This window comes from Lissotriton helveticus, chromosome 7, assembly GCF_964261635.1.
Source record: "Lissotriton helveticus chromosome 7, aLisHel1.1, whole genome shotgun sequence".
NCBI lineage: Eukaryota > Metazoa > Chordata > Amphibia > Caudata > Salamandridae > Lissotriton > Lissotriton helveticus.
In genome coordinates this window covers 1,392,335,097-1,392,349,331 of record NC_136068.1, presented here as the reverse complement: position 1 = coordinate 1,392,349,331, position 14,235 = coordinate 1,392,335,097, and the positions used below count along the sequence as shown (strand labels likewise).

Here is a 14,235-nt window from a genome sequence, read left to right as displayed (position 1 = left end):
TTTAAGAAGAGCGTTACTATATTATCTACAGGAGACTAAACAATTCCGTAAGGAGAATCAATTGTTCAGCTCTTACGCATAGTCCAGCAAAGGTTCACCCATTACAAAAGAAACAATTGCATGCTGGACTGTAGAGGCAATTCAAATATGCTGCTACTCACCGGGAAAAACGTTAAGTTCACATCCCAGAGTGCATTCAACAAGAAAAAAGACTGCAACCCTAGCCTTTATAGCAAATGTTCCAATTGACACTATATGTGCTTGCCGGTACATAGGCTTTCCTACATACTTTGGCCAAGCATTATTGTTTGGATATACAAATGACAAAAAAAGCACAGGTGGGACAGAAACAAACTTCAACACGTGTTCCCAAATTCTTCCAGATTTGACTCCTAGCATCACAAGGAGGGGGAAACCGGTACATGATCTAATGCGCACAGTATGTGAATCCATAAAAGGATTGATAACTGCAAAACAAAATGTTTTTTCTGGATTTACATGCGACCTACCTGCCTCCCCCAGAGATGAGGAAAGCAAACCAGTGGGAATATCATCATCTAAAGGAAAACATATATACTTAAATCAGGAAAAGTAAATAAATACCCTTAATCACAACAAGAAGGGGGAAAAAAAGAATCCGAAGATGGCTACCACACACAGCAACTTCTGGGGTGCGGTCCAACGGTCTTGCACCAAAAGGTGGTTGACGCCCACGAAAAAAAGGAAACAAGACAATTCCTGACCCAACCGCTAGATGGCTGAATAATGCACACCATGTGAATCCAGAAAACTCCTCAAGCTGCAGAACTACTGGTAAATAACCATTTCGTTCTGTACAACAAGTCACCTCATGTCTAACTTGACTTTCTAGTAGTTTTCTCTGCCAGAAAGAGATCATTAAACCCCCACCATAGTATAAAAGAACTACCATCGGGGTCGCATGATAAGTTAATACATTTTGACCCATGTGGCTAGGATGGTACTGTTTGCTAATGGATACATGCAGTCTATTCTTCAAGTTACCTTTTTTCTAGTTCAACGAACGGTACTTAGCCCGAACCTCCTTCCTGCTCCTTTAAGCAGGTTGAATTCTTGACATGAAGAGGTGAATGGTTGTAGTGTAACCCATATATGGTGCTCAAAATTGTAATATGAGTATGAGGTGTGCTTTGGTCCGGGATGGAGACGGTAGTCCGGTGAGATACTTCTGCTGATATCAGCACTGAATTGCTATGCATTGCTCACAGAATAGGAAATGCCGGGAGGTAACTGCAGACTGTGAAGGGATCAAATGTTTTTCTAGCTTGTTTCAGGAACGGATTCGTAAGTACTAGATTGCATTGTTCCTGTATATTGGCAATAAAGCGGATTATTAAAAAAAAGTCTGTAGTTCCGGTCTGTGTTCCTGACATGGGGTGTCAAGAACGGGGAAAACAATTGTGAGACATTGCAGAAGACGTTAGTGGGAGGTTGTGCCAGGAACATGTGTATGCCAGTGCAGTCTCTCTACATAACATAGCACTCTCTATCTTACAATATAGTCCCCTCTATCTCCCTTTCATAATTTCTAGAATTTAATATGGCAGTATTCGTTAGTACTACAAGTCGAGGGCAAAGGATTCCCAATAAATTATATGCAATTACTTTGTTTTAACAATTACTTTGGTTTGGCTCTGTTATTTCATTGTATATTGAGATATATGGAAGACTATTAACTGGATATCTTGTCTTTTTGTTCACAAAATGTTTGCAATTTTTCCCCCATAGAATTCAATACGCCACAATCTCTCCTTAAATCGATACTTCATCAAAGTACCACGGTCTCAGGAAGAACCAGGCAAAGGTTCGTTCTGGAGGATAGACCCTGCCTCCGAAAGCAAGCTAATAGAGCAAGCTTTTAGAAAAAGAAGGCCAAGGGGTGTACCATGCTTTAGAACACCTATCGGACCCCTTTCTTCTCGGTAAGAGTAACATCAACCTCCTAAGTAATTGGTGCAGTGAATGAAAGGATTAGAAATTGCAAAGTAAAATGTAATGCATAATTAATGGAGCAATTTCGAAGGGCTCCCTTCCATTTGTGCTTACATGTTTTCCTTCACTATGTATGTATGGACATTTACATGTTCTCCCTTCCTATAGCTATTCTCAGTTTTCCATCCCTTGGCCCATATTCTTGTTATATGTCTGTGCCCTCTATGGTCTTGCTCCCATCCCCTTGGGGGCCTAATGTGCTCACCCTCCTGCCTAACTTCCCAAGTGTTAATTTGCTTCCCCTACCTTCCACCCATTGTGCCCTTGTCCATCTCCTAACTTTAATCCTTCCCTCGTGCCACCTGTCCCCCCCCCCACCTTCGCCATTTAATTTTTCAATGAATACATTCTCAACCACCCCCACTCACACCAATCGGGCTGTATACTTTTTCACTGATTCCTTTTCCATGTGTATTTGCCATTCACATCATTTAAGCACTTTCTCATTTCCCATTTCACCAAAAACCTTCGACTGGTGTCTTCCAGACAGCATCCGATCAACCTTTACTGATCGGCTGCTGCTGTTTTACTTCTTTCGCACTCTCTCCTTCTCGTTAATGGCTGGAGCTGTCACTCAATTTCGCTACGATGTGCATTTATCACCTACTAGATGTATAATAAAACCTAGATGTCCATTTAGCCTTTAACTTTGAGAACAATCTCAAGGAGTGGGCTTATGTTCAGAACGAATGCTACATCTTTGCACAATGGATGGTGAATTCATGAAACGTCTCCCAGCTGATGGGGTGGCAGAGGTGGATGAAGGTAACCTAGTAAGAAGGCATTGCACAGATGCATGGCACTCTTGGTGGGTTTCAGATCGTTTAAGGTCTGTGGTATTGTAGTCCACAGTGAAATGGGCAGGCTGCAATCAATAGCTGGTCATTAATTATGGTAGACCAGTTTTAAACCATGGGTGTTTTTATTAAAAAGCAACAGTGCATTTTTGATGCGGAACTTGTAGACCAATGATCTGGTGACGTTTGTCATGCAAAGTTCACCTTACGGGAGCTTTCCCAGTGCTAAAGAGGTCAAATTGGAATAATCATATTTTGTCTATTTAACATGCTTGAATAATGCATTTAATGATTCCTACTACTAAAATTAATTCACTCAATGTTGCAGCTCAGCTACAGACACCAATGAAAGCACACAGTCTTGGTGGTGTTCCTTTCTCATTTACTTCTTTTTGCAGCGAGTATCAAGAATTTCCGTAAGGTCCAACTCATATTTTTTACTTTCTGGGGCTGTTGGTGGATTCTAGAAGAAGTTGGTTTGGTCTGCCAAGGCAGAGCATAGTGAAAAACACACTCAAATGGGATGTTTCCCAGAAAAGTAATTGATTGCGGGCCTTCTACATGTACTGTTCAGGCTGCGTTCCTTGCTTGTTGCACCATTTATCACTACTTCTGCATTCGCGCAAGAGTATGTCTAACCATCTTCTACAGTAAAGGGTATCTAACCACTGGAGATATAGGAAGAGTGTCTTAAAGATAAATTTCAAGGATCCCTCTTGAGCATGTAATGTTTTTGTTTATTTATTCTATATTATGTACATTTGTGCGCATCACTGTAATAAAAATAAGCAAGTGTGTGTGTATATATCACAACTCTGCTTGAAGAAAGACTAGACCAGGAACCCTTGATGGGTGGAGCGCCAGCCGGCAAAAATATCTAAACAAATCTACAAAGAAGACACTCACTCAGGTGGACATGGAAAAGCATGTTGTAGGAAGCTGGCTCTGTATATGGTATTCTTCTAGGTGGTTATACCGTGCACAGCGTTCAGGGGTTCCCAAAAGTGTACAGGGCTCAATATAAAACCCATAGTGCTCTATTAGTGGTAGTGTGGGCGAGCAGCCTTAGGCATAACACAGGGGAGTGCAAGTCATTTATTGCACAGCATTGACCAATAATGGCACACTACTCAAAAAGGAGATCCAAACCAATTTTAGACAAATAAGCTTTGTTTGTGTTTTAAGATCAAGATCTTTTCAGTTATTTAAGTACGCTTTTAAAACTAAATACTTTTCACTTTCAAAATTCAGCACTTAAAACTATTTCTGAGCAGTTCAGTGTTCTGGAGGAAAACAATTTGGTTAAACGGGTATCAGACTTACAGTTTCAGTCCTTGGGACCAAAGGCCAGCGAAGGTCAGGTGAGTACCAAAACTGCACCACCAGCAGCAGAGAAGCTGCCGGGTGCAGAGGTCAAAATCTGAGTTTGGCCCAATGTGTTTAAGTGGAGACTGGGGGTGCTTGGGGCCACACTACTTGCAGGTAAGTTGATCATTTGCAGGGGGCCAAGCTTTGGGGGTTAGGACCAGCACAGGAGAGGGGGGCACAAAGCAGCACCAAACAAACAACGCTACAGCAGAGGAACAGCCGGGTTCAGGGTGCAAATTCAGTGTTGTGCGTCCAATGCATTTCAATGAGGGTTCTGTTTTTGACCACGCACCGGAGGTTGCAGGAGGGAGACCAACAACAGCAGAGGTAGGTAGAGATGTCAGGGGTTATAGGGGCACCGTCGGTTTAGCTCACCAAGGCCTAGGGACGTCTGGTGCAGGGGTGCCTTTTGACGTCTGAGTCTTCTTACAGAAGTGGTCGCGATCAGGGGGAGCCTCTGGATTCACACTGCAGGCGCCGTTGTTGAGGCCAGGAGAGGTCAGCCAACGCTGGATTTGAGGTCAGGATCGCTGGGGAGACTTCACTGGACAAGTGAGCCACTCAGACTTGGGCTGTGGCCGTTAGGTGCAGAGTGGGCAGGAGACACGGATCAGCCTCGATCCAGAGTCCTTGGAGTGTAGGGTTTTCTGAACAGGTCCGCTGTCCATGAGAAATTGAAGTCTTAATCGAAGGAAGCAGTCCTCGCAGGGTTTTCAGCGTTCACTATCTGCAAGACAGGTTGCAGTGCCATCGAAGCTGGAGAGAGGACCCTGTAGGACTGGAGCCAAGTCAGTTGTCGTCTTCAGTCTTCTCTGCAGGGATATCTTCTTTCTTCGTAGGTCATCGCATATCTAGTTTTCAGGTCGGGTTCAGCCACCTAACTACTAAATTTAGGAACATTTAAGGGGAGTAGCAGGTAGAGCCAATGGGCTACACCCTCAATTATGCCACCCTCCTCTGGGAGCGGCATAGACCTAGCCCTGATTGGAGGGGGTCTCCAGCTTCAAGATGGCAGACACTGAAAGATGTGCTTCACCTCGCCTCCCCCACCTTAGGGGTGGAGTTGGTAGAGGTGGGCACACCTCCTATTCTTCTAGGTTTTCCTGGCCAAAGTGGGGGTGTAAACTGAGGGCTGCCAACTGCTGCTAGCAGCAGAAGCTGGGGGTCGTATTACAATGGCGGCAGACCTTTGAAACTCCCCTTCGAGGACTGGCTCATCCTAGGGGAGGATATTGCTTGTTTCTGGTCCCAGAGAGCAGAGGCTTTCCACCCAGGGGCCCAGAAACATGTCTGTGTGTGACAGGCTGCCTAAAGCCAGTCAGTGCCCATACCAGTGTCAATAGATTATCAGGGGGCACTTCTGAGGTGCCCTCTGAGTACATGGGATAATGCATCTCACACTGGCATCAGTGTGGATTTATTACAAGGAGTTGTTTTGTACCAAACACTCCTGGTTTCTTTGAAGCCATCATGGTGCTGGTGAACTCAGGTTGCCTAGTTCCCAGCCCATGTACTCTTCATGGCTTCACTGCCACTTACAGTATCTAAGAAGTTACTTAAGTATTGTAGGGGCATATCTACTCATGCAGATATACCCTCACCTATGGTATAGTGCACCCTGCCCTAGGACTGTAAAGTTTGTTATACGCGTGACTTACCTATACCTTCAGGTAGTGCTGGCTGGCATGGCACCCAGACAGGGTGCCATGTTGACTTAGCTTGTATGCCCCTGTGAGGTGAAAAACAACAATCAGGGCAGTGGCATGGTCCTAGGTACCCAGGGTACCACTTACCAGGGACTTGCAGGGGGGCAGAAGTACCAATTGTGGTTATGTTTTAGGGAAGAAACACTGGCACAGGGGACCTGGTTGGCAGGGACCCTGTGCACTATAATTGAAACAACATCAAAACCAGGCAAAAAGTAGGGGCTACTAATGTGAAAAGAGGACCATTCTCACATGTGAAGGCCACACTGCGTTGGCTGAAAAGTGTCTTGCTGGAAGTAATGCTTTTCTACATCCACCAGAGTGATCGTCTTTGTAGATTCATTTGTGTGTGTGTATATATATATATATATATATATATATATATATATATATATATATATATATATATTCACTGAAAAAACTATAGGTTATAGACCATATATAGTTAGGAATTAGCATTTAAAAAACCTTATTTTACTCACACAAAACCATTGAAATTCCATATATAGTTAGTTGCACTAACTATATATCGCGCACCCGCAATCCACTGCTGATGATGTCACATATTACATCATTCATGACATGGTCAGTGACATCACTGATGACATCACTGATGACATCTCAAATGACATCACTGATGACATCATCCAGTGACTGTGTGTTTCTGAAAAGTTTAAATATGTTTTACATATTGAAGAATGAGTAGATGTAGAAGTGTCTGGATGAAGGATTTAGTAGGTGCGTGACTGACTGTATGAGTGAGTGATTAAATGTGTCTCACTGAGTGCATGGGTTAGTGACTAAACTGTCTTAATTTGTGCATCATTATGTCTGTTGTTCTGTAAACTGCTGCATGTGTTGGTCAGTAGCTATATGAGTAACTATATGGGTTATTGATTGATTGCCCAAGTATTTGTATGGGAGACTGAGTGTGTGTGTGGCTGGCTGGGAGGTGTGTGGCTCTGTGCAGATCAATGTGTACTTTGATTGCCCAAGTATTTGTATGGGAGACTGAGTGTGTGTGTGGCTGGCTGGGAGGTGTGTGGCTCTGTGCAGATCAATGTGTACTTGTATCAATGATTGTATAAGAGAGTAAGTATGTGTTAGTATATGTTTCAAAATGTAAGGTGCTCTATGTTTAACTGTATAGATTAGAAAATGGAAGTGTGATTGATTATTTACAGGACTGACTAGGTGTGTGAGTAACTCCATGGATGAGTGACAGAGTGTGAGAGTCTGTATAGGTGTATGAGTGCATATGATAGTGTTGTAAAGATGAGTGATTGTATGTATGAATGATTGTATGGGTAAATGAGTGAATGTGTGTGTAAACATAGGAATCACTGAGTGCGTATGTAGTAACTAGTATTGGTGTGTCAATGGTTTCAAAAATTATACTCTGTATTTAACACTGGGTGTAACAGAGGTTATATTAAAGTGTGAGGAGATGCATTGTATTGTCACATGAATGATATCATCAGTGATGTGGTCATTGATGTCATTTGAGATGTTATCAGTGATGTCATTTGAGATGTTATCAGTGATGTCATTTGAGATGTCATCAGTGATGTCATCAGTGATGTCACTGACCATGTCATGAATGATGTAATATGTGACCTCATCAGCAGTGGATTGCGGGTGCGCGATATATAGTTAGTGCAACTAACTATATATGGAATTTCAATGGTTTTGTGTGAGTAAAATAAGGTTTTTTAAATGCTAATTCCTAACTATATATGGTCTATAACCTATGGTTTTTTCAGTGAATTTTCAAGGTTTTGTAAATGCTAATTCCTAACTATATATGGTCTATAACCTATGGTTTTTTCAGTGAATTTCAATGGTTTTGTAATAGCAAATATCATAAGCTGTCGAATGTCAAGTACGTGGTAAGTGAAAACATTTTCGTGTTTATGCACACTGATCTGCTTTGAATGGTGCCCCCCCCCCCTCATTTCTATTAGGAGTACTCTCTCTTTGCACATAGTGAAGGGTAGTTAACGCAGGCCTTTGCCCCCGTTGTAATACGTCGTGCCTGCTTCTCTCTCCATTTGATTGATTGTTATCCAAGTATTTACTGTTTTAGAATTGGTTCTCTTTGGTTCATTCTCTATTTACAAACAAACACAGAGTCGCAATACTCTGTTTAGTCTTTGCAGATAACGAAAAATCGTGTAAAAAAAAAAAGAAAAGGAATCGAGCAAAATCAGTAGGCCGCTAATGGGATCTCTTTTTGACCTCGCTAAAATAGAAACATTAGGAACAACCCCTCATGACAAATACAAAACTAGTGAGATGAACTGAACTCCACACAATGATGGCTGCAAAACAGCTCGGCTCCGCCACCCACCCCGCCCAAAATAACGATAAAGAGCGGCTGCCATGATTGGTTGCGGAATGGCCACGACGGAGCTACGAAATGGTGCTGCTCTCATGCTAACCCCAGCTTCAGTCTGAAACATCCAGAAACACTGTAGACTACCAATTCGATCAGTTCCGGTAGCGCCCCAATGTAACCCGGTAGAGAAGAACTAGCCCTCCCCTCTTTGACTGATGGTTCTTGTTGCCTGTCCCTTCTGTTGTCATTTAACAGAACTATTTAGCCTGCTGAAAGGGGTTGTGTTCCGACCGCTGGTTGGTGGAGACATTTTGACTATATTCTGGACCTGCGTTGTCGCGTAATGCGTCATATGACGCGCCGCGTTAGCGCATCCGGAAGTCATCCGGGGCGCGCAGCACGTAACGTAAGCATAACAAGTCATGTGACTTGTTAATAAAACTTTTCATTGGTTCATTTTACTTTTCTTATTCTAATGATGAAAGGCTTGGTCATATGACCTAAAAATTACGCTTTTTATTACTTCCGAACATTATTTTTTCTTAAATATATGTTATAATGTTCCAGGCTAATGTACTTTCCCGGAAAATTTACAACTGTCCTGCAAGTAAAATATATTCTTTTTTCGAGAAAAAGAGCGTTTCTTCGTCCCATGACGGAGCCGTTGAGCAAAAGAGGGTCGACCTGCTGTCTTAGTCGCCGATACGCCTGAATATGAGATTCTTATCGATCACTTTATGTTGCAGGAGTAGAAAACACAACAGCCCTTGACCATTTATCTTTACTGCGTTCCTTCGTATTATACCTTTTACCCTTCATGTAATTGGTCTGCTTTATTTCACTTGCCTTTTAATGATTCTAAAACAGTGACTATTATTAAAAACTTTACCAATGTATATACTACTACCATGTTTTCTTTTAAAAACCTTTATTGTGAAAATTTCATTATACAAATACGAGCCTATAACCACGTGGGCCGGCCACGGAGCAAACTGTAATCGTATATGATGAGTAGACATTTACACAGGAACGTAACGGGCGGGCCATTAGGTTGCAAGAACTAAGGTGTCTAACAGTTACGGAATCGGTGGACGTACATTTTATAATTAAAATACGACAGGGCCAGTTACAATAAAATTATCTAGATATACATTTGCGGGCAAGTACCATGGGTGACGTTAATTCGAACTTTCAATAGTACAGTAATCAATAACACATCAGAACTTAATATCAATAGGGATGTCGAAATATTCAATCAATTCTCGTCCCCGCCCGCCATGTGCTTCAAAACTGCATACGTATCTCGTGATTTCAAGGTTCTGCAACCAGTACACAACTAGGAGTTACGAGTCCCATTTATTCCGGCGCCATTTTGGGCGAGGACGGGCAGGTCCAGGATATAGTCAAAATGTCTCTACCAACCATCGACTATGATGATGTTCATATGCTGTATTTATTAGAGTGTAAGTGTAAACAATTCCCAACAGGTATCAATAGGAAGACAATTCAATGGGTGTATGCAATATGCATTACAAAAGAAAGAAAAAGGAGTCACTGTAAATTTGAGAACAAACGGGTATTATTCACCATTTAGAAAGCTAGGCAGGACTTTAGCAAATTCATACAGTTAAACAGCACTGTATACAATAAATGGGGTGACAACCCGGTGGCACTTAGTGCAAGTGATATATACATGAATATATACAGTGAATAGTGACGGTGGTGCAAGTGCTGGGGTGAAAACAGCGTGGTCGGCGCGAAGTGACAGTGAAAAATACAGAGTAATGGCTCCAGGGATTTAAGTAATAATCACTTAAAACAAGATTCAATTCCAGGAGTACAAAACAGGTAGGGCGCCATAAAATTAGGCTGTGTTGTCGACGGCGTTTCGATCCTCGTCAATCGGGATCATCATCAGGACGGGGTTGTCGGGGGAAAAAACCAGTGAGATCCGCTGCTGTCAAAGTCGTGCGGTTGGGGGGGCTGGATACAAGGGTCCAGAGCTGAATAACGGGGAGGCTTGAGTTGGCGGGGGAGATCTGCGTCTGATTGAATCAGAGGTATTCCGGGTGGGTTAATCCAAGGTGTAGCTTCAAGCAATGAATGCGGGAGCTGGCCCAGCTCCCGCATTCATTGCTTGAAGCTGGACCCTTGTATCCAGCCCCCCCAACCGCACGACTTTGACAGCAGCGGATCTCACTGGTTTTTTCCCCGACAACCCCGTCCTGATGATGATCCCGATTGACGAGGATCGAAACGCCGTCGACAACACAGCCTAATTTTATGGCGCCCTACCTGTTTTGTACTCCTGGAATTGAATCTTGTTTTAAGTGATTATTACTTAAATCCCTGGAGCCATTACTCTGTATTTTTCACTGTCACTTCGCGCCGACCACGCTGTTTTCACCCCAGCACTTGCACCACCGTCACTATTCACTGTATATATTCATGTATATATCACTTGCACTAAGTGCCACCGGGTTGTCACCCCATTTATTGTATACAGTGCTGTTTAACTGTATGAATTTGCTAAAGTCCTGCCTAGCTTTCTAAATGGTGAATAATACCTGTTTGTTCTCAAATTTACAGTGACTCCTTTTTCTTTCTTTTGTAATGCATATTGCATACACCCATTGAATTGTCTTCCTATTGATACCTGTTGGGAATTGTTTACACTTACAGTCTACACCCATCCCAACTTGGTCTATGGGTTCCCTCCTGTTTATCCTATACGTATTTATTAGAGTAACACTCATCTGTCCACATGAAATTAATTTGCCACAATCTAAACATGTCATTTTAATCTTTCCAAAGTTCTTCTAAATATTTGGGACCGTTTCCCTTGCCTCTGATGCTGTCAGTGCCACTTCTTTGATGAATGTACTAGCAGGTCAGGGGTTCTCCTCCAAATCTCTCTTTTATGCAGCACTATAATTAATTGGTGCCACCTCTCCATATGACGATGCATGGTATAGTTACCATAACTATATTTTTTTTCGGTTCCTCTGGAGAGTTCATCGTGGCAGATGAAGCGTGTAACGTACCGGGCATTTACCTTTTTTTGCATGTACAGGAAAGGAAAAAAAAATCGAGCGTCCGAGTTCTAAGGTGTCCCAGGGCCATTTTAGTGGACCAGGCCCAAATCCAAAGAACAGGCCGCCATTTTGAGAGTCCTGTTGCAGCCGCCTGTCGCTGTAGCATCAAGAGCAGCCGAAACTCAGCTGAATGGCAACTGAAACGGTAAAGGGGCGCCCCACTACAGCAGACGAGCCTCCACCTAGGAAGGCCCGTTCACGCTGCCTCCCCCCCCCCCCCCCCCCCCTTCGGGCACCCCACGCCGTTATTCGGAGCAGTATTGTAGGATGGCCACACCAGTGCGGCAACTTGCTAGACATCACCTCGGTGGTAACCGAATCTCAGCGCCTTGTGGTGTCTTCTATTCAGAAAACATTGTTGTGCTGCCTTCGACCTATTCGCCGCAAGTGCGCACGCAACTCAGCTGCATAGCTTGCTAGACACCACCTCGGTGCTAACCGAATCTCAGCGCCTTGTGGTCTCTTGTATTCCAAAAATATTGTTGCGCTGCCTTTGGCCCCATTCGCACATCGGTCCGCTACTGCTGCCATCTCACAGGCCAACGGGGCGCCCCACGCCGACTTTCAGCATTGTAGGATGGCCACACCAGTGCACCTTACTAGACACCACCTCGGTGCCATCCGGATCTTGGAATCTCAGCGCCTTGTGGTGTCTTCTATTCAGAAAATATTGTTGCGCTGCCTTTGGCCCCATTCGCACATCGGTCCGCTACTGACGCCATCTCACAGGCTAATGGAGCGCCCCACGCCGAGTTTAAGCATTGTAGGATGGCCACACCAGTACAGCAACTTGCTAGACATCACCTCGGTGCCATCCGGATCTTGGCATCTCAGCGCCTTGTGGTGTCTTCTAGTCAGAAAATATTGTTGCGCTGCCTTTGGCCCCATTCGCACATTGGTCCGCTACTGACACCATCTCACAGGCCAACAGGGCGCCCCACGCCGACTTTTACCATTGTAGGATGGCCACACCAGTGCCACAACTTGCTAGACACCACCTCGGTGCCATCCGGATCTTGGCGTCTCAGCACCTTGTGGTGTCTTCTATTCAGAAAATATTCTTGCGCTACCTTTGCCCCATTCACACATCGGTCCGCTACTGACGCCATCTCACAGGCTAATGGGGCGCCCCACGCCGAGTTTCAGCATTGTAGGATGACCACACCAGTACAGCAACTTGCTAGACATCACCTCGGTGCCATCCGGATCTCGGCGCCCCACTGCAGATGAAGTGCCTCTCAACTATGAAACCACCACGGTGACATCCGGATCTTGGCGCCTTGTGCTGGTTCCGGCCTATTCACACATCGGTCCGCTACTGACGCCATCTCACAGGCCAACGGGGCGCCCCACGCCGACTTTCAACATTGTAGGATGGCCACACCAGTGCGGCAACTTACTAGACACCACCTCGGTGCCATCCGGATCTTGGCGCGTTGTGCTGCCTTCGGCCTATTCGCACATCGGTCCGCTACTGACGCAAACTCACAGGCCAACGGGGCGCCCCACGCCGACTTTCAGCATTGTAGGATGGCCACACCAGTGCTGCAACTTGCTGGACACCACCTCGGTGCCATCCGGATCTTGGCGCGTTGTGTTGCCTTCGGCCTATTCGCACATCGGTCCGCTACTGACGCCGCCTCACGTGCCAACGTATTTTCTCCGCATTTTATACCCTATGCCGCATAACAGGTCATGTGACTTGTTTATAAAACTTTTCATTGGTTCATTTTACTTTTGGTTTCCTAATGATGGAAGGCTTGATCATATGACCTAAAAACAACACTTTTCATTGGATGAAAACTTTTTTTTTTTCCCAAACGATGAAAGCCCCACCTTGTTTCTGGATGTTTCAGACTGAAGCTGGCGTCAGCATGAGAGCACCACCATCTCGTAGCTCCGTCGTGGTCATTCCGCGAGCAATCATGGCAGCCGCTCCCCACCAGAAGCCTACAGGAGTCGGGGGCCCCCAAAACTTTTGATGAATCCTCAAGGCGGAGGGGACGCTTTCGAGAATGGGGTCCAAGACCTAGCAGACTAGCGTCCGATTTCCAAGGTGTCCCAGGGCCATTTCAGTGGACCAGGCCCAAAAAGGAAACAGCCTGCCGCCATTTTGAGAGTCCTGTGACAGCCGCCTATCGCTGTACCGCAAGAGTGGGCGCAACTCAGCTGAATTGCGGCTTTTGACACAGTGGACCAAAAGCGGACGGAATGGCAACTGAAACGGTAAAGGGGCGCCCCACTACAACAGACGAGACTCCACCTGGAGAGGCCCGTTCACGCCGCCTCCCCCGGGGCGCCCCACGCCGTTATTCGGAGCAGCATTGTAGGATACCAAAACCAGTGCGGCAACTTACTGGACATCACCTTGGTGCCATCGTTCTGCTGCCTTGGAACTATTCGCACAACAGTTTGCTACTGATGACCCACCCCCCGCGACGCCCCACGCCAGAAATCTGGACGTTGTGCTGCGTTGGGACTATTCGCACAGCCGACCGCTACTTCGTTGTTTTTCCCTAAAAATGTTTATATGTTATTACTGTTTTTGTTTTCTTGTATATATTTATAAGTTATTAAAGTTTTATCATCTTACTACTTTGTTGGAGTGCTATATATTTTTAATGTGACACATAATTGTAAAAACTTTGATGTACAAAGAGTCATCCCTGGAATCTTCCGCTTCAGGCTCGGTCCCCTCCCCAATCACAATACAGGATGGTATTCAGATAATAGGAACGCGTCTGCTGTGACGGATCTCATCGAGTGTGGGCCTTGATCTACTATAACTCCTTTGAAGAGGGGTGATTCTTTACAGCTGGGGCCATAAACTACATCTGCAGGGCTAGCTGATACCCTGGGACCGGCCTGGACAATCGGACACAGAAGAAAAGGAGTGTCAG

The 14,235-nt window shown here is 44.8% G+C and overlaps 1 protein-coding gene across 2 annotated transcripts in view; it reads left to right on the top strand.

Annotated features, from left to right (window-relative positions):
• Positions 1-14,235, top strand: part of FOXK2 (forkhead box K2) — a 389,544-nt gene that overhangs the window by 219,676 nt on the left and 155,633 nt on the right. For both annotated transcript variants that reach the window (XM_078654718.1, XM_078654719.1), the window contains exon 5: positions 1,768-1,961. In XM_078654718.1, the coding sequence (XP_078510844.1) occupies positions 1,768-1,961 (194 nt within the window). The remainder of the gene's footprint in view (positions 1-1,767; positions 1,962-14,235) is intronic.